At 40.7% G+C, this 24,634-nt stretch overlaps 1 protein-coding gene across 1 annotated transcript in view; it reads left to right on the top strand.

Annotated features, from left to right (window-relative positions):
• Window positions 1-2,312: 2,312 nt before the first annotated feature.
• The window catches only part of LOC114244175 (fatty acyl-CoA reductase wat), a 31,206-nt gene continuing 8,884 nt past the window's right edge, over window positions 2,313-24,634 (top strand). The window contains exons 1-5 of the mRNA XM_028175900.2: window positions 2,313-2,680; window positions 16,781-17,030; window positions 20,647-20,777; window positions 23,181-23,303; window positions 24,225-24,350. Coding sequence (XP_028031701.2) covers window positions 16,817-17,030; window positions 20,647-20,777; window positions 23,181-23,303; window positions 24,225-24,350 — 594 coding nt within the window. The 5' untranslated portion in view covers window positions 2,313-2,680; window positions 16,781-16,816. The remainder of the gene's footprint in view (window positions 2,681-16,780; window positions 17,031-20,646; window positions 20,778-23,180; window positions 23,304-24,224; window positions 24,351-24,634) is intronic.

The following is a 24,634-nucleotide window of genomic DNA, read 5'->3' as shown; positions in this document are numbered from 1 at the left end:
GAAATATAACGCTTGGATTTTACACCGCGATAATGCATGCGCCTTCGCACAGTTACAGAATTGTGAACGATATTTTGATCAAAAACTCAACAAATGCCATTAAACAACCATACCTTATTTATTAAACACGGTTCCAGCCGACTTCTTTTTTTTTCCCTAAACTTAAATTATCGCTTCTTAGCACCCGTTTTCGTTCCATTTCGACGGGACTTTCACTGGTATGTAGCTGATGATACAAGGAGTAACTTAGGCTACTTTTTTTTTAGACTAGCTTCGTCCCGCGGATTCTCCCGCGGTACAACAATAACCGCGGATAACATCGCGGGACTCACCTAGTAAGTGATAAGTAAAATAAAAACTTTTGTATTGTACAGTTGTAGCATCGGGTAATGAATACTCCAGAGGGTCCCACAAACAAGTAAAATATAAAATTGCTTATTAACGACGCTTACGATCAACAAAGATATTTGCGGTTGGAAATTAACCAGAAATAACCGTGTCAAGGATTTTTGGGCTGGAGATACCCAGATGTACTATGATTAATAAATTTACATATTAAATCGAGGAAAAAAATTATAATGTTAATTTTTTTTATATTCGTTCCCTTCATGCGTTTACCTAGATTGGCGAACTTAATGCTTAATGCTTCCTTTATCAGTCGAGCGAAGGCAGTGCAGAGTAAATAAGTATATAATAATATACATTGCATACCTAGTATTTTAGATTGTATTTTGGCTTATTATCATGAAATGGGGAGTGCTTTGAGGAATTGTTTAGTTGTGGTAGGACCTCTTGTGAGTTCGCACGGGTAGGTACCACCACCCTGCCTATTTATGCCGTGAAGAAGTAATGCGTTTCGGTTTGAAGGGTGGGGCAGCCGTTGTAACTATACTGAGACCTTAGAACTTATATCTCAATATCTCAAGGTGGATGGCGTATTTACGTTGTAGTTGTCTATGGGCTCCAATAACCTTTTAACACCAGGTGTTGATCACTTAAACTAGGTCTCCCTATAACTTTAGACGACCAGATTTATGACTTAATCATCATATCTCACAAATGCGATCTTCCTTAAACTGGTAACCTTAACACAGGGACTAAAGCCACTTGAATAATCAACCATTGAGTACGTTGTAACAACATACCTGTCAATATTCATAAAGAGAATAAACAAATAACTGTAAATGTCATTATGGCTAAAACAAACAACATATTGTTTAATTTTAATCCTTTTCAATTACTTGAACATCTCAAAGGATACGTTTGGGTAAATATGCTGAGGTCACGGGCACGTTATGTGTTTGTGTGCGTGTTTGTTCGCACACGTCATACGTAGGATTGGATGCCATGTATTAGATGATCGGAGAGTACGTATATGGACTTCCTGTGGACCAAAAGGTTAATAGCCGCCGCCCATAACATATTTTTTATTTATTGCTTAGATGGGTGAACGAGCTCACAGCCCACCTGGTGTTAAGTGGTTACTGGAGCCCATAGACATTTACAACGCAAATGCGCCACCCACCTTGAGATATAAGGTCTAAGGTCTCAGTATAGTTGCAAAGTGATTTGCTATTTCTCTACTCGAAGTGCACTTTTGCTTTCGCGCTAAAATAAGTAGATACAAAAATATATTGAAAAAAAAAAACTATAGAGAGTGGTTATTTTGTTCGTCTAATTTTTATATCAATACGTGAAGCGAAAACTTTGTATCCCTTTTTATGAAAATTGCGCGGACGTAGGAGTATGGAATTTCCCGCACTTATAGAGAACATAGAGAAGGATTGCGGAATACTAATATTTTTTATTATAAAAATAATAAATAAAATAATATCAAATCATTTTTATGATATATTTTTATGATGAAATAAAATCATTTTTTTAATGATTTTATGTATGAAATACATAAAATCATTAAAAAAATAAAAAAAACATTGCGCACACTACCATGTATTTGACACACGCATGCACAAGTACTCTTTTGTTTATTGTTAAAGTTTGTGGTCAAATTGAAAATAGATTAATATTGTTTGCCTTTAATATTATTTGTCTATAGTGTAGACTTGGCGAAATCTGTGAATCATAGAAGTAATAAAGTCTTTGAGGATAGAACCATAATAATGTTCAAACTTATAATTTAAACTAATAATTATGGTTGAACTTCGACCGTTGGACGACCACTAATAAAATATTGCAACCACTTAACTTTTGTTATACCTAACTTATTCTCCGCTAGCAATCTGGTAGGGATGTTGCGTATAAGTATTCGATTTAATTTATGGTGGGGGTAATATAACTGAACGTCAGACATCGAAAATGCTCACAGCGATTCCCGCCAAAACTTTGACAGTGCGCTTTCGTGGATGAAGTATAACGTAATTGTAATTTGAAAAAAAAAAAAAAACGTATCGAAGGACGCACCCGCGGTAGCCCAAAAGAGGTGTTTGCATAATACGCGGTTAGCCGGCGGCCGTATTTATGTAATGCAATGTTATATAAGTATTTGGCCTCATAATTTTTCGGTTGCGATAGTCAGCTGTGCGCCATGGCAAGAGGCGTTCGCGCGCTTTCCAATTGACAGTTCTGTGTTTTGACATTTATATTTTTTTTTATGTATTAAAAAAAAAAGGAATCAAAGTGATATGTGCACGTAGTGTTTTGAGTGCGGGATTTTTTTCATGTAAGTCTTAGTTTTAGATTTAAATACAAAAATATATGTGTATTAAATGTAAACATGTGAAAGTCACGGAAATGAGCCTACGTAGACGGTGTTGTACCTCTGTGTGCTTTTTTTTATATTTATACATACGTACGATTTCTTAAAAATTGGGCAACAATTTAGTTAGATAATTTTTCGCTGACTCGCACCGACCTAGATAATCTCGATTCTGATTATAATGTTGGTCAGCGTGTTAACTACATTTTACTGTTTTATTATTATTAATGTATTCTTTATGTTGTTAATTAAAGTTGAATTATACATTTAATGTAAGATTGTATGTTATTACGTGTAAATAAGAGATTATATCTTGACTTTTTTTGACTTGAAGCTGTAATTACTGATGATTTAAAAATGTTGGACGAAAGAGAAGTTTGATGCATTGTTTCCCCTAAATATCATCTCCCGTGAGTATCATTCTCCAAGTATAATGCTATCACATCGCTGTCACCAATCCACATTTTTTTTTTTTTTTTTATTGCCTTTGTAGGCAGACGGGCATACGGCCCACCTGATGGTGAGTGGTTACCGTCGCCCATGGACTTCAGCAATGCCAGGGGCAGAGCCAAGCCGCTGCCTACCAACATTACGATGCCATCCCCAAACACTATACCTGATAAGTGACCACTAAAGGTGGGTGGCGCATTTACGTCGTAGATGTCTATGGGCTCCAGTAACCACTTAACACCAGGTGGGCTGTGAGCTAGTCCACACATCTAGGCAATAAAAAAAAAAGTATTTCCTAATATTTATAAAGATGTCTCTAAAGACTACTTCTTGTAGGTTAAGTAACACCGTATATATATAACAGACTAAGAGAGCAACGGCAACTTCATTAAAAAAAAAATCCAGTGAAGAGTTCGACTGAAAAGAACAGTTTCAATTAGTGGTGGTAGAACGTCTTGTGAGTCCGCGCGGGTAGGTACCACCGCCCTGCTTATTTCTGCCGTGAAGCAGCAATGCGTTTCGGTTTGAAGGGTGGGGCAGCCGTTTTAGTTTAAAAATAAAGACATTAGAACTTATATCTCAAGGTGGCATTTACGTTGTAGATGTCTATGGGCTCCGATAACCATTTAAAATCCCACGGGGCCGTAAGCTCGTCCACCCACCAATCTAGAAAAACACAAAAAGTTATGATCACTGAAGCCACAAACCCACATAAAAAAGGTTCTGTCAAATGTAGGTGATTCAAATTTGTAAATTCTCCCTAGACTGTTTGCCCCCGGGAGGTCTTTACAAAGCCAGCAAAGCCAGAATAGCTTAACGAAGGTAATTGCAGGAAAGCAAAACATTGCATTGAAAAAGAAATAAGCAAAAGGATTATTACTAAACAGTTCAGGCGAAAATGTCGATAACTCATATTTATTCAATAACAATGTATCTTTCTTTATTCATGTCGGTTCTGAAATTGTCATGAATTTATAGCCAGATAAATATTACATTCGTTACTTGAACTGTTTGAAGGTCTATTGTGTATCATAATTTTTATCAATAACATTAATGGACGATCGAAACTGTGGCAATACCCATCACGGAATTTGACAGATGCTTGCATCTTGCTAACGATATTTTCAAGATAAGCTTGCATATATACAAATTCCGAACAATAACATTTGGACCATCCTGATCACGCAGGAGCCAGTCACCGTCAACGGCTTTTAGGCTCCTTCAGCTCTAACACTAGGAGGAGGCTTAGGGACCCCGGTAACCATAGGTACTCGTCGAACTCGACAAAGAGGTCGACGTGCATCAACCCATGCATCAGCTCGCTGAGTTTCTCGCCGGATCTTCTCAGCGGGTCGCGATTCCGATCCGGTAGTAGATTTATTTTCGAAGCAGTTGTTCTTGAGTTGTTAGGTCTCATTTGGAGGCGCTCGGGCAGCCATTAGCTAATCCCACCCCTCCTGGCGGAGTCTTTGCTCGCCCACCTGTCCTGGTAAAACTGGAAAGGCCTCCGGGCCACAAGTAAAAGTCGTCATCGTTTGGAAGTCGTCGTGGCCTAAGAGATAAGACGTCCGGTGCATTCATGTTGAGCGATCCACCTGTGCTCGAATCCCAGGCGGGTACCAATTTTTCTAATGAAATACGTACTCAACAAATGTTCACGATTGACTTCCACGGTGAAGGAATAACATCGTGTAATAAAAGTGAAACCTGCAAAATTATAATTTGCGTAATTACTGGTGGTAGGACCTCTTGTGAGTCCGCGCGGATAGGTACAACCGCCCTGCTTATTTCTGCCGTGAAGCAGTAATGCGTTTCAGTTTGAAGGGTGGGGCAGCCGTTCTAACTATACTGAGATCTTAGAACTTATATCTCAAGGTGGGTGGCACATTTACGTTGTAGATGTCCATGGGCTCTGTGAGCTCGTCCACCTATCTAAGCAATAAAAAATAAATAAAAAGTAATCCTTCAATCATAAAAAAACATTTGGACTGTCGGTCTACCGAGCAATATCACCCGCTCGGTGGAAGATCTTCCCTTTGTCGTAATAACCCTACACTATTCAGGTTCCGCCGGATGCAGGTAACATAGAACCGGTCGTTGTGGCGAAGCTTCGCGAAGGCCTATGCCCAACAGTGGACATCCGTGGGCTGATAGATAGCTAGAACCACGAAGAAGATCTTATAATAACCAAGTTACATACTTGATCTTTAAAACCAAATTTTAAAACCTATACGCGGCTTACATTCGTCCATTACCCTGTAAACCTTAAAGGAATGTCGAATCAATTAAGTAAAGTGGTATAAAGACGAATTTTAAAGTCCTCGACCCTCGTATTTATTTGTGACATGAGGTCAATTTTATTGTACAACAGCCGCCTCACTCATTAGCCGGATCACATGGTTGCATGATATTGGATTTAAAATCACAAGCCTCTAATATCAGCACATAAAGAAAATCGTGGAAGAAAATAAAAATCTCTTTCTCTATATTCTCTATTAAAATAGCCCAGATGTTTGGCATGTAGCTTTTGTTTAGTACGATTATTAATATCATTATTTTATTCTTCGAAATTTAATTTCATGCTAAAGATCCCTCAGACACAACCCACTGAGTTTGTCGCTGGATCTTCTCAGTGGGTCGCGTTTCCGATCCGGTGCTAGATTCTGCGAAGCACTGCTCTTGTTAGGGCTAGTGTTAGTAAATTCGTCAGGTTAGAGCCTCGTCAGCTCACACACTCGCTCGGCTAAGCTGATATAACTTTTCGAGGCTACCAGGGTAAGAAAGAAAAAAAAGCTAAAGACAAATAAAAAAAAGTTTAATAGGCCGTTGGCCGCGAACGCATGGACTCCATTGCCTTCCCGCCAATTTAATTTAAAAAAAAAAACCGGGACCCTCAGGACGCATTTCAAAACAACATAGCGATTAAAAATGACGTTTCTTTAACCTTGTACAGACGGCGCGCGGGACGCATACCTACAACCGAAGTTACATCACGGACCGAACCGTGTCTCGCTTTCAAATGATGGACATCGAATTACGGTCGCCCGGGCAGCCATACGACAGACCTACGTTGAATACGATTTACTCAATCGAGGGGTGAAATTCTATTTCGTTTAAGCGACATTTTTGCAACTTTACAAAAGAGTCAGATAAAATTTGAAAAATAAATCTTAACAACAAAAAAAAAACACGTGTGGCACTCGGAGACTGCCGCGGTAAAGCTATTGTATAGCATTTTTTTATCAACTTATGCAATTATAAATCGACAATAATAATTTAATATTAAAACAACAATAAAATAAGACCACGCTATATTTATAAACATTAACAAAAGCAAAACATTAACTGTCCCCTTCACACTCATAACCTAGACCGCGCGAGGGAGAGATGGGTAGACTTTTCATGATGTGCATGCGGTAGTGCGACATCACGCCGCGCGCTTATTCACAAACACTACACAAGCGCAACGTGTGAATGTGTTGAACGCGAGCTACATAGTAGGCGTAGTGGGGGTGTCAGGTTATTTTCGTTACGGAATTTCTTGATTCAGTCGCCGCGCTCAAGGCCCGTGATAGAAGCTATGCAATAGCTTAAAACTTCTTCGGCTATTTGAGTGTGGAGTAAATTTAATTGAAGTTCTATTAAAAACATCGAAATGATGATGCTTGATGCCAAATAAAACGCACCTTTAATTACAAAGATAATTGTCGCGAAATTTCGCTTAAATTAAATAGCTTATCAAACTTGTATCGATATTTGTCAACGTGCTTAACCCTTTGACTAGCCTGTAGATCACCGGTGCCCTACGCGACGCACTGAATTAATTATCTCGATTTCTTTTACTAAGGCGCCGGAATATCTAGTAGACTCTAGAAAAGACGAATCCAACGATACTGAGAATAAGTCTATTTCTAGATCTTAAAATACTAAAATATATATTAAAAGCAAGATAAGGCAAAGTTAGGCATTCCAGGCGCTTAGTAACAGAAATCGACATAGTTACTTTAGTGCGCCGTGTAGGGCACCGGTGACCTACATGATAGTTAACGAGTTAAATACTTAACGAGTAATTTAAAACAAGACAAAAACTAGCGTAATGAGCCACTTATCATCAACCAGACTAACCGACTGTAATGATAATAGATGCTAGTTAAAAATTACTGAGGTTAGCCCGAATGCGTTCGGCTGAACTATAGTGAGACCTAAGAACGTATATCTCAAAGTGGGTGGCGCATTTACGTTGTAGATGTCTATGGGCCTTTTTTTTTCGGGCCGGGCACGAGGTCCCCGCGCCTATGGGGCGCGCGGGGTATGTTGACGATCTGCAAAGTGTTAGGAGCAGACCGCGGGTCCAAGGAATTTTAGTGCCCTACCCACTGAACAACTCCCCTGCACTCTTACACCCGACGTCTGATCTCCGTCCGGGGTCAAAACCCGGTCAGAGTAGGAGGATTGCCGCGGTCAACACTACAACCAGACACGCGGCGCCACCCCGAGAACGCCCGATCGACAGGTCGTCGAGGCGATAGTCGACGCAGCCTCAACCCCTTAGGTCGCCCCCTGACCATCACCTGGAGGAGACCGCCTCCTCATAGGGGCCGGAGCTGGACAAACGCCCTCCTCCGACCCCCGGCTCGGCGGCGGCGGCATGGTGCCGAGAGGGAAGAAGAGCTCTCCCTCTCCCGTTCCGCCGCCTCCTTCTGCGAGATGGTGGACTCGCAGAAGTCGAGCATCGTAGCCACGACGGTCGGAAGCGACAAGTCCAGTCCTATTTTTGCAATGAGGACGCGGCACTGCTAGGGCAGTACGCGAGCGTGTGCTCCGCCGTGTCCTCGTTGCAGCCACTGCAGTGGTGGCACTTCGGTGTCGGCTTCCTCCGGACGACGAGGTGCAGGTAGCAACCGAAACAGCCGTGTCCCGTGAGCATGTCTATGGGCTCCGGTAACCACTTAACACCAGGTGGGCTGTGAGCTCGTCCACCCATCTAAGAGATAAAAAATAAAATTCAAATTAATTAAACATTTGGTGCCTTGAATAGCCATGTCTACTACCCAGCCCGGGGTAAACAAATCAGCAATCTATACCGCTTATCACTGTCCCAGAGCAGTCATGCGTGCTTTGAGACCTCATGTCTCAAGGTACATAACGCGAAGCCGGCACAAAAAATCGCGTCCGATAATGCAATAAGGCAGACACAACGGCATGAACGCGTCACGGTCAGTCGTCAGTGATAAAATGCATGCGTCTGTATAAAGCCTAATTCTGGGTACGCACGAACGGATATCTGGTTCAGAACGATGAATGAATCGAAAGAAAAAAATTACACAGCATGCGATTTTCACACGTGTGCTCGCGGCTTAGGTCTGTGAGGTCTATTTCATAGATAATACACGTAAACTAGTTAGGTAGGTACTCAAGCACTCAACAAAAATATTTACGGGCGTCGGCCACTAGATGGCTTCGCTTTGATTAGTTTCTCATTGCTCCTGTAGATGGCACTAACATATTACCTATCCTATATTTTATTTTTAATGAAGGATTTTGTAAATTTTCAAAATCCACTAATCGATAAAATTTAATCAATTTGTCTATAACAAATAAAAGACTTGTATGATTTATTAATTTTTTATTTTCTGTGTTTAGTTACACAATAATTAAATGCCTTAACTTTAACAACACTTTTTACTGGTGGTAGGACCTCTTGTGAGTGAGGGAGGTGTAGGTGCCACCACCCTGCCTATTTCTGCCGTGAAGCAGTAATGCGTTTCGGTTTGAAGGGTGGGGCAGCCGTTGTAACTATACTTGAGACCTTACAACTTATATCTAAAGGTAGGTGGCGCATTTACGTTGTAAATGTCTATGGGCTCCAGACTTAGCACCAGGTGAGCCGTGAGCTCGTAAGCAATAAAAAAAATATGTCGCTTAAACCAAATAGCCCCCCCTCGATATAATTATTGTATCGTTAGCGGTACTTGATGGACGTCCGAAATTCGGACTACGAATTTAAAGACAGCATAACAAACTAATAAAAGTCTGATAAGCAGTCTAGATGGCCGCGTTCCCCCGACCGCTCCGGGGGAAGGTGTAGCGCGGTGCAATTAATGCGGGCTCTTGGCCCGTCGACCGAGGGAATCGGCGGTCGTGTCGCTGGCGGCCGCCGGTCCGGCGTCTGGGGGACGGCGGGATGGATGTAATATGCTCTGCGTAAACCCTGTCCCGCCGTCTCAATAGCTCCGAGTGGGTTCCGCCCGGTCCGGAGTAGGGCGCCGGCTGTGAGCGGCAGGAGTTTTTGGTGAGGTTCGACTCCCACATACCCCACCTGCCGCAAAAGCAGTCTAGATGTATTGCGTATCCCACAGATTTCGGCCTAAACGCTGATAAGATACAACTTAACTAAATTAAGACTTTAATCTAGTCGGCATTAGTGTCTATTTCGCGAATCAAAGACAAAATTAAAACTAATTTAACAGTTCAATGTCGCATTTAGGATTGTCATCATATCATTCTTGACCTTTCGAATACTTTACATTTCTCGTACCTAGTCGCTAACAGCTAAGGTGTTATTCATCTCGTTTCTGCAGGATAGTCGTCAGAGTATCGTTGTGTGTGTGGAATGTTGATCTTCACGACAATGTAAACCTAGAGTCGATACGTGAGTATCTTAAGGAAGTGTCAGAACGCTACTTTGATAAAGCGGCGCGACAGGAGAACCCGCTTATCGTGCAAATTCGGGGGCGCATCGTAAGGCCGCTGTCACCCTAAAAATGTTTTGTCGGATCGTCCAGATCCGCTATTGGTGCTTTTAAACTCTGCAAGACCGGTGCTTGACCCTTGTCGTAATCGTTAAAGAGTTCGATGAGCGATTGAACCCATAGACACAAACCATTGAGTTTCTCGCCGGATCTTCTCAGTGAGTCGCGATTTAAATCCGGTAGTAGATTAAGCGCGCATTACTCTTGCTGGGGATAATTAATAATTCTCTCAGTTTGAGCCCGTGAGCTCACCTACCAATCCGCGCGAAGCCTGACTAGCCCCTTAGGCTAGCAACGATTAAATTAGTATTTATTCGTTGACATTTCAATATCTTGTTATCTACAGCGTGATTTGTATCAGAAACTATTACTTTATTTCTCAGCAAAAAGAAAGATTTAACTAATTAATTGTTTAATACATTTGAAATGTCAAAAGAATGTTTTTTAGCCGATCCACGAACCTAATAAACACAATCTCAGTTATTATGTTATTAGTTCAAGTTCGTGTTTATGCAACATTGATTTCACTAGAACGACGTTGCAACACAACGCGATGATCGGACATTGAATCTAAATACATTTATTAAACTAGTTTTGCGATTAATTTCATTTCCTTAGTATATCTTGGTCAATCTTTCGATTTAGCTGTAGGTTCATCACTAAAGCTACAAGCTGAGGTTTATCAATTGACGTTATTTTTATTCGACGACGATAGTGAAATATCTAACCAACTAGATAGCAGAGAATCATTCGAAACCACATATTACAGCATCGTAGGAATCTTTGATGATCGATGGTGGGATTGCTAACGATTCCAATAATCATTGCTGCAGCGAACAATTGTCGTTTGTTAAACTACCAACTATTTCTTTACCCACCTTTGACGGATAGTATAAACACTGGCTGGAGCTTAGAGATACATTATTATCTTTAGTGCATAATTCAAAACGTATCAGTAACATTCAAAAAATCCACTACTTAAAGTCAATTATTGCTAAATCGTTAATCCTCAAACACAGCCCACTGAGTTTCTCGCCGGATCTTCTCAGAGGGTCGCATTTCCGATCCGGTGGTAGATTCTGCGAAGCACTGCTCTTGCTAGGGTTCGTGTTAGCAACGACGTCAGGTTTGAGCGCCGTGAGCTCACCTACTGGTGCATTCGTATCTAGCGATGCGCCGGTGTTCGAATCCCGCAGGCGGGTACCAATTTTTCTAATGAAATACGTACTTAACAAATGTTCACGATTGACTTCCACGGTGAAGGAATAAAACACACAATAACATCGTGTAATAAAAATCAAACCCGCAAAATTATAACTTGCGTAATTACTGGTGGTAGGACCTCTTGTGAGTCCGCACGGGTAGGTACCACCACCATGCCTATTTCTGCCGTGAAGCAGTAATGCATTTCGGTTTGAAGGGTGGGGCAGCCGTTGTAACTATACTGAGACTTTGGAACTTATATGTCAAGGTGGGTGGCGCATTTACGTCATAGTTGTCTATGGGCTCCAGTAACCACTTAACACCAGGTGGGCTGTGAGCTCGTCCACTCATCTAAGCAATAAAAAAAAACACGGCTGATAAACGTCAAAGAAGAAACACACAAATTAATTATTATTATCGAATTATATTAATTATTATAAACGCTGTATTATTAAAAAAAGAAAACCACCAAAAATCAGAATCTCGCCACTGACATTTACAAAGAATCATTAAAATTATTGCTTTTTTAATTTACATTAAATATCCAAATAAAAAAATGACCTTGATAAAATCAAAAGTCTGCTCAGTTATTGCCTCTAAGGCGGAGCATAGCTCGTCGGGTCAGCTAGTTGAAAAAAAAAAACAATATTCACACAACACTATATCACACTGCAATGCTTCCACACATAATTAAATCCAACGATGTCAGCTCGTCTCGTTATAAAAAGTCGTGTTTAAAATGTAACGCTAATCATCCACTTTATTCTTGTCATAAATTCATTAATAGCAGTGATTTAGATTCAGGGTTAAACTTAATTCGCGAGCACAAATTGTGTGAGAATTGTTCGGGTCACACTCCTGACAAATGTTTTTTTTTTTTTTTTTGCTTAGATGGGTGGACGAGCTCACAGCCCACCTGGTGTTACGTGGTTACTGGAGCCCATGGACATCTACAATGTAAATGCGCCACCCACCTTGAGATATAAGTTCTAAGGTCTCAGTACAGTTACAACGGCTGCCCCACCCTTCAAACCGAAACGCATTACTGCTTCACGGCAGAAATGGGCGGAGCGGTGGTACCTACGCGTGCGGACTCACAAGAGGTCCTACCACCAGTAAAGGGTATATTCGGGCCATGTCGAAAATGCAATCTAAAACATAACTCATTGATTCATAATGACAACAAGGATAAAGCATGTACACGTAAGGATTTTTAGCATGTCCGATGTGGGAACATTTATGCATCCATTTGGCAGCGAATATCAGCGACAGTTTCTATTGCCATTCAGTTGCGTAATTAGTCCTTTATAATATTGACTTGTGAATAGTATAGTAGAATATAATTATTCTAATAGTGATGGGAATTGTGTTTGTGGATGAATTATTTATTGGTACTCAAAAAACCTCCGAAATGTCTCCCAACTAACATTTCCCCTCAAATGGAATTTCCTCCCAAAAAATCTTTCTGGTGGTTTGGTGGTTAGCAGGAGTAAAATCTTGCAAATTTCACCGTCGCAGAGTGGTGGGAAACGCGCGTCTCACGACATTTCGTCTCGCGTCTCACGACGTCTCACACATTTGAAGAAATGTCTTTGTTTTTTTTTTGTTTTTTTTTGTTTTGTTTTTGTTTTTTTGTTTTTTTAATTGTCTCAAATAGAGGTTGTGCTAAGCTGCGTCTCACGTTTGAAGAAATGTCTTTGTTTTTTTTTGTTTTTCAGTATTTTTAATTGTCTCAAATAGAGACTGTACTGTTTTCTCCTCTTTCTTCGTATCCCCGGGACCTTTCTACTCTCACTCCCGCGCATTTTTGGTTGCTCGACCGCTGACTGCGCAAGGATGTGATGAGTTCAACCACACCCGGGACAGCAGTTTTAAGAGGTACCAACAGATGCGAAGCAAATGGACGGAGAACAAAGCAGGGTTGAAGAATGACGCGCTTGTCCTTGTAAAGGGTGTCACCCTTCCGCCTTTGAAATGGTCTATGGGTCGACTACTTCGGAGCGTCCCAGGCAAGGATGGAGTTTCAAGTGTGGCAGACATTATTACAACTTCAGGTGTACAACGCGCCTATGCGAAAATATGTCCTCTCTTCGACGATGTCCACGGTGATGAATGAAGATAACTGCTTCCAAGGCCGCGGACATGTTCACGCATCTGCAATGCTGAGGATGTCGATCCCTTAACTTATTGTATCTGTATTTTGTTATTAATATTATTATACTAGGTGACCCGGCAAACTTTGTTCCGCCTTAGAGGCAATAAATGAGCAGACTTTTGATTTTATCATGGTCAATTTCTTATTTGGATAATTAATATAAATTAAAATAGCAAGTATTTTAATGTTACTTTATTGGTCATGTATTTTAGCTGGTATTATTATTATTATTGTATTTTCTTGTTCTTCTTCAGTCCTTTCACTCGCAATGTTTCGAATCCTAGTTGCATTACGGCTTCGTCGGGAAAGATTTGATAGTGCTGGTCGCGGCATGGCTTTCGTAATGATTACCTATCTCGGCACAATGGATAGAAATTCGAAACAGACACATCAACCGGTCAACTTCAAAATTCTACTATAATTAGCCATAGACTACATTACGTTTAGCTGTCAGTTGCATTTTGTTATTCCATATCAGTTGCGTTTTTTTATGCCACATTTTATGTCGCGTTCCACGGGAGCGTGATAAAAAGTATCCTATGTCCTTCTCCTGGTTCTAAGCTACCTCCCCACCAATTTTCAGCCAAATCAGTTCAGCCGTTCTTGAGTTATAAATAGTGTAACTAACACGACTTTCTTTTATATATATAAGATATATATTGGTATTATTGTATGAATTTTCGCGACCAATTATAATCGAGCTGTGTGTGACGCTAGAAACGTGTGCAGTTGCAATTGGATAAGAATATTGTTCCCTGACTCCGCTAACCAGCTAACCTATAAAACTGTAAGATTGCTAATTCAGAATACACACGCCAACTGGTCTTTCAAACAGTAAACATCTTTTAATTTAACCGAATACAGTCCTCAAGTCCAAAAGAAAATCAAAAGTCAAGTAGGTACGGCAAATCTATTGCCGCAACAATGCCAAATTTCGAGTTAATCCGACGTTTTAAAGGGGTTCATAATCATGTTCAAAGATTCCGTTACATACATACGTCTGAAGCTAATAAAAGCGTATAAAAATACAATTGACGTTGTATTTTTGCCGGATAATGATTGAAATTACTGGTCGATTTGGATCGCAAATGTACCTTATACAAGTAAGGAGAGATCGGAATGCTACCTTCACCGGCCCTGTTGTCAACCCCACCTGCACGTGCCGGATGGTGGCGGCGACCAACAGGTTGCCGTGGTGCTCCCTGCTAGAAAACCAACGGGGCAATGGCGACCGAGCAATGGCGGTATAACCACACACACCCGTCAGGGCAACCTGTTCGGAAGAGGCGTCAGAAACCATGGGGATCAAATACCCCCTAAAATGCTGGTGCAGAAGGCAACGGGAAACCACTGCACTAATTTCCCACGAGAGTCACGAGCAGGTCGTATCCGACTGATGTATGACCACGACCACTCTATCAAGAGTGTAGAATACGAATAGGAAGAAGAATCTTATCAAATCAAATCAATACAAATCAAATCAAAAAAATAATTTATTCTACATAAATGAAAGTACATACTTGTTGAACGTCAAAAGAACTACCGCCAATTCACAAGAACTAGCCTCCGTCCTGAGAAGAATTGGCAAGAAACTCAGTGGGCGTGTCTTTTTTTTTTAAATATGATTTTTTTTTAATGTTAGATTTTTTTTTAATATAAAATTTTTACAATTTTATACATTAGATTACATATCGAGAGGTGAAAGGTTATTCGGTTTAAGCGTCATTTCGCTTAACACGCGACATTTAACCTTGTAATTAAAGGTCCGTTTTACATTTTGTATTTAGCATCAACTATTTCGATTTTTTAAATTGAACTTCAATTAAGTTAACTCCATTCAAATAGCCGCATATGATATTTTTTACAAATTTTAAAAGTTTAAATGGCTTCCTGTAAAGTTGAAAAAATATCTCTTATGGCAAATAACCTCTCGCCCTTCGATATTATATTACGGCAAAAAAAAAAAGTTTTATTTTTGAATGTAGATTATAAATTTGTTATTCGCATTACATTAGGTCTTTTTGTTTTCGTTTGTCAACCCAAGCACAAAACGAATGAAACTCGTTTTGTTTAGAGCACGACCGGACCGAAAAATCTAATTAATAGAAGTTTGTCTGCGATGTTTCTGACCACTCTGAATAACAAACAGGTCGACCTTATATCCGACCCGAGCGACGGGGCAAAGCAGAGCCGCCGTCGCCCAAAACATTTCTCGTCAGACAGGATACACTCTCGGTGCTTTGCTCTTCACCGGACACCGCCCTTCCGTTCGACGTCAGAACAAGCCCATAGACACAGACCATTGAGTTTCTCGCCGAATCATCTTAGTGGGTCGCGTTTCCGATCCGGTGGTAGATTCTGCGAAGCACTGCTCTTGTTAGGACTAGTGTTAACAATTCTCTCAGGTTGAGCCCGTGAGCTCACCGACCCGTCCGGGGGTAGCTGGAATAGCCTCTGAAGGCTATCAGCATAGGTAGGAAAAAAAAGTTTCTTCTTATTCATAATCAATTTTATTACTCAATTTATCCATTGAATTATACACTACTATATTTATATGAGTAAATCTGTTGTGACTAGACTGTGGAAATGCTCTGAAGTATTAAACTGAATCTCATCATTAAGCCTGCCTTAACAACATGAACACTGTCGACCTGAAACAGCATCGCTTAATACCTCTTAGGCTACCAGTGAATAGGTAGGGAATACAGGACCGAGAAAGATCTCTCATAGAGTTTTTTTTGTTTTATTGGATGAGTGGACGAGCTCACGGCCCACCTGATCTTAAGTGGTTACCGGAGCCCATAGACATCTACAAAGTAAATGCCGCCACCCACCTTGAGACATGAGTTGTAAGGTCTCACTTTTAACAGTAGAACTGCTGCCCCGCCCCTTAAACCGAAACGCATTATTGCTTCACGGCATAAATAGACAGGGCGGTGGTACCTACCCGTGCGGACTCATAAGACGTCCTACCACCAGTGTGCCGGTTAATGTATTTTATGTACTCTAAGTAATTCGAAGCTTATGTTAAATTGTAGTATTAAAGGAATTGTAGCTAAAGAGTGCTTGGATTTTTAGCCAAAATAAATCATCATTATCCTGCCCTTCTATCCCAGTCACCTGGGGTCGGCGCAACATGTTTTCTCCTTCCATACTCTTCTATCATATACCATTTCTTCGCTCACTCCCCTCTTACCCATATCGTCTTCCATGCAATCCATCCATTTCTTCTTTCTTCTACATCTTCCTCTATATCCTTCCACTATATCCTTCCACATTCATAGTTAACATTCTCTTACCAACCTCATTTTCATTTCGTCTCATCACATGTCCATACCATCCCAAACGCGCACTTCTCAGTTTCTCTGTCACAGGTGCCACTTTCAGACTTCATCTAACATATATTTAGCCATATTTATTACTATATACTACTATATTTATATATGTGCTATATTACTTTATACATATTTAGGCAAAATAAATACGTATGACTTTTGTTCGCAGGTTAAAAAATATGCAGTGATCGAGGTTGAAAAAAAAATGGCGCCTGTTGCTATCGAAGAAAACTATATTAAAACAAATGAATTGAGCACGAAGATATCGCGCATCATGGAGGGTTATAAAGAGAGTAATTACTGCGGGGATTGCGAACACAACATTTACAATGTAAACGAAGATACGAACCAGGATGTAAATATGTCGGAAGTGCAAAGGTTTTACAGCGGCAAAAACGTTTTGATTACCGGCGGGACTGGTGAGTACAGATTACTATTTTTCTTTTTTTTATGATTGAAGTATTACTGATGGGGCAAAAATGTTTTGAGTACCGACGGGACTGGTAAGTGCAGATTACTTTTTTTTCATATTTTTTTATGATTGAAGGAATGGTGGCCCTGTGGCCTTTCCAGTTTCACCAGGACTAAGATTACTTAGATTACTAATCGAGAATACTTGATATAGTGAATTGCGGAACTATTTTGGCAGCGTTTAGTCATAGGTGTTCCGAACACCGGCCAAAGTTCTCGTCGAATGCGAGAAAGAATTTAACGTGCAACTTAACCTATTCAGTTTCCCGCTGAATCGCGATTCCTAACCAGCGTTAGATTCAACGAAGCACTACTCTTGCTACGGTAGATGTTAGCAAATTATTTCAGACTTATTCCCGTGAGCCGCTTTGAGGGTACAAGTAAAAAAAAGTCCCGACGGAAGTTGAAAAGGCACAGATTTTCTTTTAATAAATAAACGCACAGGCTTACATAAACGAAAGATGTTTTCACAAATATATTTTTTATTGCGTAGGTGATTGGACGATCTCACAGCCCACCTGGTGTTATGTGGTTACCGGGGCCCATAGACATTTATAACATAGATGAGGGCATCCACTTTGAAATATGAGTTCTAAGATCTCAGTATAGTTACGACTACCCCATCCTTCTTTGCTCGCCCACCTGTCCTGGTGAAACTGGAAAGGCGTCCAGGCCACCAGAAATTCTTCAATCATAAATAAATAAAAAAACAACACTATAACAAACTGGCAAAATAGCGTCACAAAAAGCTAAATGCCATATTATCCGAAAAAACGACAAGCAATGTTTTAATGAAACAAAAAGAGTACCTACGTATTTCTTCAAACAAAAAAAAACAAGCTTAATTTCCTTTTGAACCTTCACCGCGACAGTAACATTGTTTATGTTTTAAAAACAAAAGCCATTACATACTCATTAAAGTTAAGTACCTACATTCTCATTATAATCGCGTGTTCAATTTGACGTTGACGACTCAGTTGATGGAGAGTTCCTTGACCGACTATGGTGAAGTTGCAAGATTAAAAAAACATTTACACGATGTCGCGATTTCGTAACACACGAAAATAATACGTTGACCACCCGCGGCCACGGGAATTAAAAATATTTATTTAAATATATTCGAAAGTAATTTATGTATTTTATAATTAATACAAATTGTATTCATGCAGACCTCGAAGCCGTCGTGGCCTAAAGGAAAAGGCGCCCGATGTATTCGTATCTAGCGATGCAATGGTGTTCGAATCCCGCAGGCAGATCGAATTTTTCTAGTAAAGTAATAGGTCGGGGAAATGTTTCTTCGCCTTTTTTAAGAAAATTCACAACATTTTTTAATATAGTTTATTTACATTTAACTAAAGTATGTAGGTACCATTTTTTTCGATAACTTTTTGCCATCTTATAGGTAGGGACATGATCCCATTGCTATAGAAATTTTAGTCGTATTAAAGAATCACAAATGAGTAAAAGGCTCATTAGGTTTCTTTCAGTGAGCTCGTGAGGTACCCAAATATCGAGCTTTTTGTGTTTTTTTCAAATGCGCCAAAACTGTTTTGTGTGTTCAATTCCCAGTTCTTCAGCTACGTCTTAACTACTGGTATGCTGATCTTGTTCCACTTTTTAAAAAATGGCACCCTTTTTATCCGTAATAGGGCAACCAGAGCGACGTGCATCTTTGACATCAAAATTTCCGGATTGAAAACGCTTAAACCAAATTTGTGCTACTCTCACAGACACTGCACTAAACATCAATCGCAATGAAACATCGCAAATTTTTTTCGCGGCTTGCGTTGCATTTTTACCTTTTTTGTAGTAAAATTTCACTCATCTTGACAGTACGAAAAATAAATGAAAATCACACATTTTCCTAATATGAATTTGGAATTATCTTCTTTAAAATTTCAACTTTTAATGATACCAAAACCAGCCAGATACAAATAGTATAGCCAAAGAGATTTAATTACAAGTTCATACATACTATAATGCAAAAAAAAAGACTTTTCCTCAACCTATTATAAGACGTATTGCACTCGTAGGTAAGTGATGGTTCAATATACAGTTCATGACTTCATGCTCGAAAACACGTGGACGCAACCACATAGTAAGCTCGCTGTCTATCTAGGCACGTACGTCGGCTTTGTCAAAATCACGTAATTAAATCAAATATCGAACTAATTAATTAATAAACGAGGACAGAAACGTAAGCTGTGATATTCAAGGTCCCATCGCACGGACGACCTCGGCGGAATTAGCATTATATGTGTAACCTTTATAATAAATATGACACAATATTGTTATTTGCTGTAAAAGTTATTTGTAAGTACGTCACTCAAATAAGTTATGAATCATTTCGCACTGAAGCCATGTACTCTCGGCATGCGATGGACAAGGTTGGGAATGGCTAATAAAATAATATTTTTTATATTCCATATGGGTTTTTTTAATTAATTAATTGAGAAACTAACTTTTAATCAATTCATGATACTAATCTTTATTATAATACTTAACAAATTTTTTTATTTATTTTTTTATTGCCTAGATGTGTGGACGAGCTCACAGCCCACCTGGTGTTAAGTGGATAAGTTCTAAGATCTCAGTATAGTTACAACGGCTGCCCCACCCTTCAAACCGAAACGCATTACTGCCTCACGGCAGAAATAGGCGGGGCGGTGGTACCTACCCGTGCGGACTCACAAGAGGTCCTACCACCAATAACAAATCAAAATAATTTAACATAAATCAATTCATACAGAAGACAAATCTTCCAATGCTTTTAATGCTGGACATAGGTCTCTCCAATAGCTCAACATTGAGCAGGATCCTCAGATTCTCTCATCTAGCTTTTTTCCCCCTACCTATTCGCTGGTTACGAGACTATTACAGCTACGCCCGGACGGGTAGGTGAGCTCACGATCTCAACCTGAGAGAATTTGCTAACACTGGCCCTAGCAAGAGCAGTGCTTCGCTGAATCTACCACCGGATCGGAATCGCGATACACTGAGAAGATACGACGAGAAACTCCGCAGTGGGCTGTGTCTATGGGTTATTTCGCTCGCCGAACTCTTTTTCGTAATCGACGAGCTTGACGAGGACGGTGACCGGTGCTTGAGGGTCCCAAAAGCACCGAGAGTGAATCCGGGGGATCCGACAAGACATGTTTCGGGCGACGACGACTTTGCGTTGCCCTGGTCAGATAAGTTTGAAGATTGAGTAGAGCTGGACATTCCTACCGTAAAACGTCAACGCCGAGCACTGGGCGGCGGGAAATAATCCAGCCCCCGGATACAACCAGAGACCCGGAGCGGGACCAGTTTGCCGTGAAGGACTAAATCCCTTCGAAATACTGATGTGGAAGGACGTGGGAACCCACCACAATTACATCCCAAGAGAGTCATGTACAGAAAAACATTTAAACTGTTTCAAGGCCACGACCACGACCCTCAGTAATGAGGAAACCGACGCAAGGAGGAGGTCAGATAAGACATCTAGCTCTTGCCAACCCCCCTGCATAGATCGCCAATTCGCTTATGTATATTATGTACCTAACTCACATCTCTTTGTTCCAGGCTTCCTTGGTAAAGTTTTGATCGAGAAACTATTAAGGAGCTGCCCCGGCGTCGAGAACCTCTATTTACTAGTCAGACAAAAGAAAGGAAAAGATATTTATACGAGAATCGAAGAAATATTCGAAGATCCGGTGAGTGGGGTATTTGTGGCAAGCGCATACGGATTACTGATCGATCGCCGCGAGGACTTTATGTTTATTTGCCTGTCCTACGAACCATAACGTTGTCGGACCGGTAATTTTTCCCAAGGCTTGGTATTTGGCCACCCACCTTGAGATATACGTTCTAAAGTCTCAGTATGGTTACAACGGCTGCCCCACCTTTCAAACCGAAACGCATTACTGCTTCACGGCAGAAATAGGCAGGATGGTGGCTCCTACCCGTGCGGACTCACAAGAGGTCCTATCGCCAGTAATTACGCAAATTATAATTTTGCGGGTTTGATTTTTATGACACGATGTTATTCCTTCACCGTGGAAGTCAATCGTGAACATTGGTTAAGTACTTATTTCATTAGAAAAATTTTTACCCACCGCGCCTGCGGGATTCGAACACCGTTGCATCACTAGATATGAATGCACCGGACGTCTTATCCTTTAGGCCACGACGACTTTTTAGGCCTACCCACGCTACGTCCTACTAGTATTATTATTAACCTAGCTTCAAGATAAAGATAAAGATAAATAATTGTAAATAGACATGCTTTAACAAAAAACCGACTTCAAATAGAAAAAAAAAGATATTCCAAAAAAATCAATATACACTAGAACAGTAATAATTGAAATCTGTTGGCGTAATATTGAGTTATTTGCGTTTCGGTTTGAAGGGTGGGGCAGCCTTTGTAACTATACTTGAGACCTCAGAACTTATATCTCAAGGTGGGTGGCGCATTTACGTTGTAGATGTCTATGGGCTTCAGTAACCACTTAACACCAGGTGGGCTGTACATTCAGTTAAGCAATAAAAAAAAAGAATGACCAACGACCTATTGAGGACCGATTTTTGTGGCGAGGGTTGGGGGAGGCCTATGTCCAACAGTGGACGTCTGTGGGCTGATATATATATAACAATGCAGATAAACGTTTTATTATATACCTATATATAATGTGTGTTGATAGATCGATTTGTGTCAAGGCTTGTGTTGTTGTGAATCGATCGGTAAATATTTGTTTGAGTGCAGAATTCATGCGGACGTCGGCAAAGTATGTTTATTGTTTAGTATTTACATATAGAATAAAGTTGTTCTCAAACAGATGCATATATGTGCACTTGTTAGAGGCATATTGTAATACATCCCCCATACCATACATAATTTCAGAGGCCTTCAGTTCTAACACTAGGAGCAGGCTTAGAGACCCCGGTAACCGTACTCGTCGAACTCGACAAAGAGTTCGATGTGCAACCTGACCCATGAATCAGCTCGCTGAGTTTCTCGCTGGATCTTCTCAGCGGGTCGCGATTCCGATCCGGTAGTAGATTCATTCGCGAAGCAGCTTCTCATGAGTTGTCCTTCGGAGGCGATCGGGCAGCTGTTAGCAAATCCCACCCCTCCTGTCTGAGCCTTTGCTCGCCCACCTGTCCTGGTAAAACTGCAAAGGCCCCGGGCCAACAATAATCTTTAAATAAATAAATAAAAAAATTCACCCTTCGATGGTGAAAAGGATTGGTTTAAGGGATATTTCACACGCGCGACATTTAACTTTGTAATTTTATTTCGTATTAGCATCAACGGTTCGATGTTTTTAATTGAACTTTAGTTAATTTTACCTCATTCAAATAGCTGAATAAGTATATTTGGTATGAGCGAGATTAAGTCGTAAAAGTAATTTCAATTATGCCAATAGTTTACAAAAAAATATATATTGTATGTGAGTTTTTTTTACGGGAGTCTAGTCTTTTAGTGTAATTATTGCACTTAGCTGAAAGTAATTTGACAGTTTATTTTTTAATTATCACGTTGACTTGGATTTCTCCTTATTTTTTTCACCTTATCCCACTAGGTGGGGTCGGCACAGCTAATTTTTCTCTTCCATTCTCTTCTATCAGCCGTCAGCTCAACACTCCTCTATCTCTCATATCGTCATTCACACACTGCGTCCATGTCTTCTTCGGTCGATCTCTTCTCCCTCTACCGCATTAAAAAGACTGTCTTCTGGTGCGGCAGACGAAACCGCCATTTTCGCTCTGTACAGAAGCCGACTATGCCCACATTTGTATGAGTATGGTAAAAAAACGGACCTTTATGAGGCCTATCAGGTCTCATAAGCATAGAAAGAGGTCAAATCTTACCCCGAAAAGCCTCATACGCACTGGCTGAAAATCCCTCAATAGTGATCCCGGAGTCAACGTGTTAGATATAAAAATTATCTCAGTCAAAATTCCGGTCACTTTAATAACGACGAATTAAAATAAAATCTATTTTATTGGTCAAACATAAACACGTTATATAGGCGACCTAGTTTAAACCCTCGCCATACTTATTGACCATTGTTATCCCGTGTAAACGACTCATTAACGCAAATAAACTGTTCAAGGTTTTCGACCGCTTAAAAACACAAGTGCCGAAGTTTAGGCACAAGATCGTTGTGGTGCCAGCTGACTGCGAGGCCGCGGGGCTCGGATTGACACTGTCGGACAGGCACATGCTCACCGAAAAGGTAAGATACTCCATAATTATCTACTCTAAGACAGCATCACTACATCCTTCTCATTCTCGTATCGACTAAGGAATTCATCAAAGAAATGGCTAGTCTCCTCCGAGTACCACTAAGACGTCATCTCAGACGCCACTCATAGACATAGCCCACTGAGTTTCTCGCCGGATCTTCTCAGTGGGTCACATTTCCGATCCGGTGGTAGATTCTACGAAGCACTGCTCTTGCTAGGGCTAGTGTTAGCAACGTCATCAGGTTAGGGCTTCGAAAGCTTAGCTACTCGCCACATAACTATATAGGTTACTAGCTTAGGTAAGAAAAAAACTAACCTCGCCACATTCGACTTAAGTTTCAGCAGTAGGTATAAGGGCTATTTCGGTATACAGCTTCGGGTACACAAGTACATAATGGTGCTACAAAGTGCCGACTGTTGATCGCAGTACGCGGATTCCCTTTTGTTTCCTACTGAATTGCAAGTAGACTAGCCTTTCCAGCTACGCCCGGACGGGTAGGTGAGCCTCACGGACTCAATCTGGGAGATTGCTGACACTAGCCCTAGCAAGAACAGTGCTTCGCTGAATCTACCACCGGCTCGGAATTGCGACCCATTGTGACGAAGCTTGTGTGTTGCGTTGTGTGTGTAGGTTATAGGACCCTACACTCTCCTCTCGCTTTAAAAAAAACCATTATTCAAACATTCATTCGCCGTCCCTCTTACCTTTTAACACGACATCTCCTATCTCTGTCATTCCTTGCTCCATATTTATTGATCCAATTATCTATACATTCCCTTCCTGCATACATGGAACATACTACGAGTATTTCATTTATATTCTTGAAGATCTCGCTGCCAAGCGACATGAACATAGGGGCGAATTTTACTAAGATGAGAATTAAAATAGCACTGGTAATTATTATCTGTAGGTGAACATAATTTTCCACTCGGCGGCCACAGTGAAATTTGACGAGCACCTTCGAGCGGCACTGACCACTAACGTGAGGGCGCCATTGCATCTGCTGCGGCTGGCGCGGGACATGAGGAAGCTCGATGTGAGTTATTTGATGATGAACCCACGTTCTGCTCCAGGTTTGAGACCCGTGGATGGACCTCTCGTTTCCTCAACCAGCAAATCGAAAACCGATTTTTGGATATCACTTCCAACGCTGCTGCCGCTACCTTGATACTTGAAGTTGCAATGTCGAATGTGCGACGACTGTTCCGCCCTCCAGACGGGTACGCGGCAAAAATTGAGGACAATCTGGGCATCTGGAATATCTGGTGGAACATCCTTAATAAGTCAAGCGTCTTTTCGCGATTGCCTAAAATCGTGGAC

The sequence above is a fragment of the Bombyx mandarina genome, chromosome 23 (assembly GCF_030267445.1).
Source record: "Bombyx mandarina strain Sakado chromosome 23, ASM3026744v2".
NCBI lineage: Eukaryota > Metazoa > Arthropoda > Insecta > Lepidoptera > Bombycidae > Bombyx > Bombyx mandarina.
The sequence above is the reverse complement of the archived record's forward strand: the minus strand, read 5'-3'. Positions and strand labels throughout refer to the sequence as shown.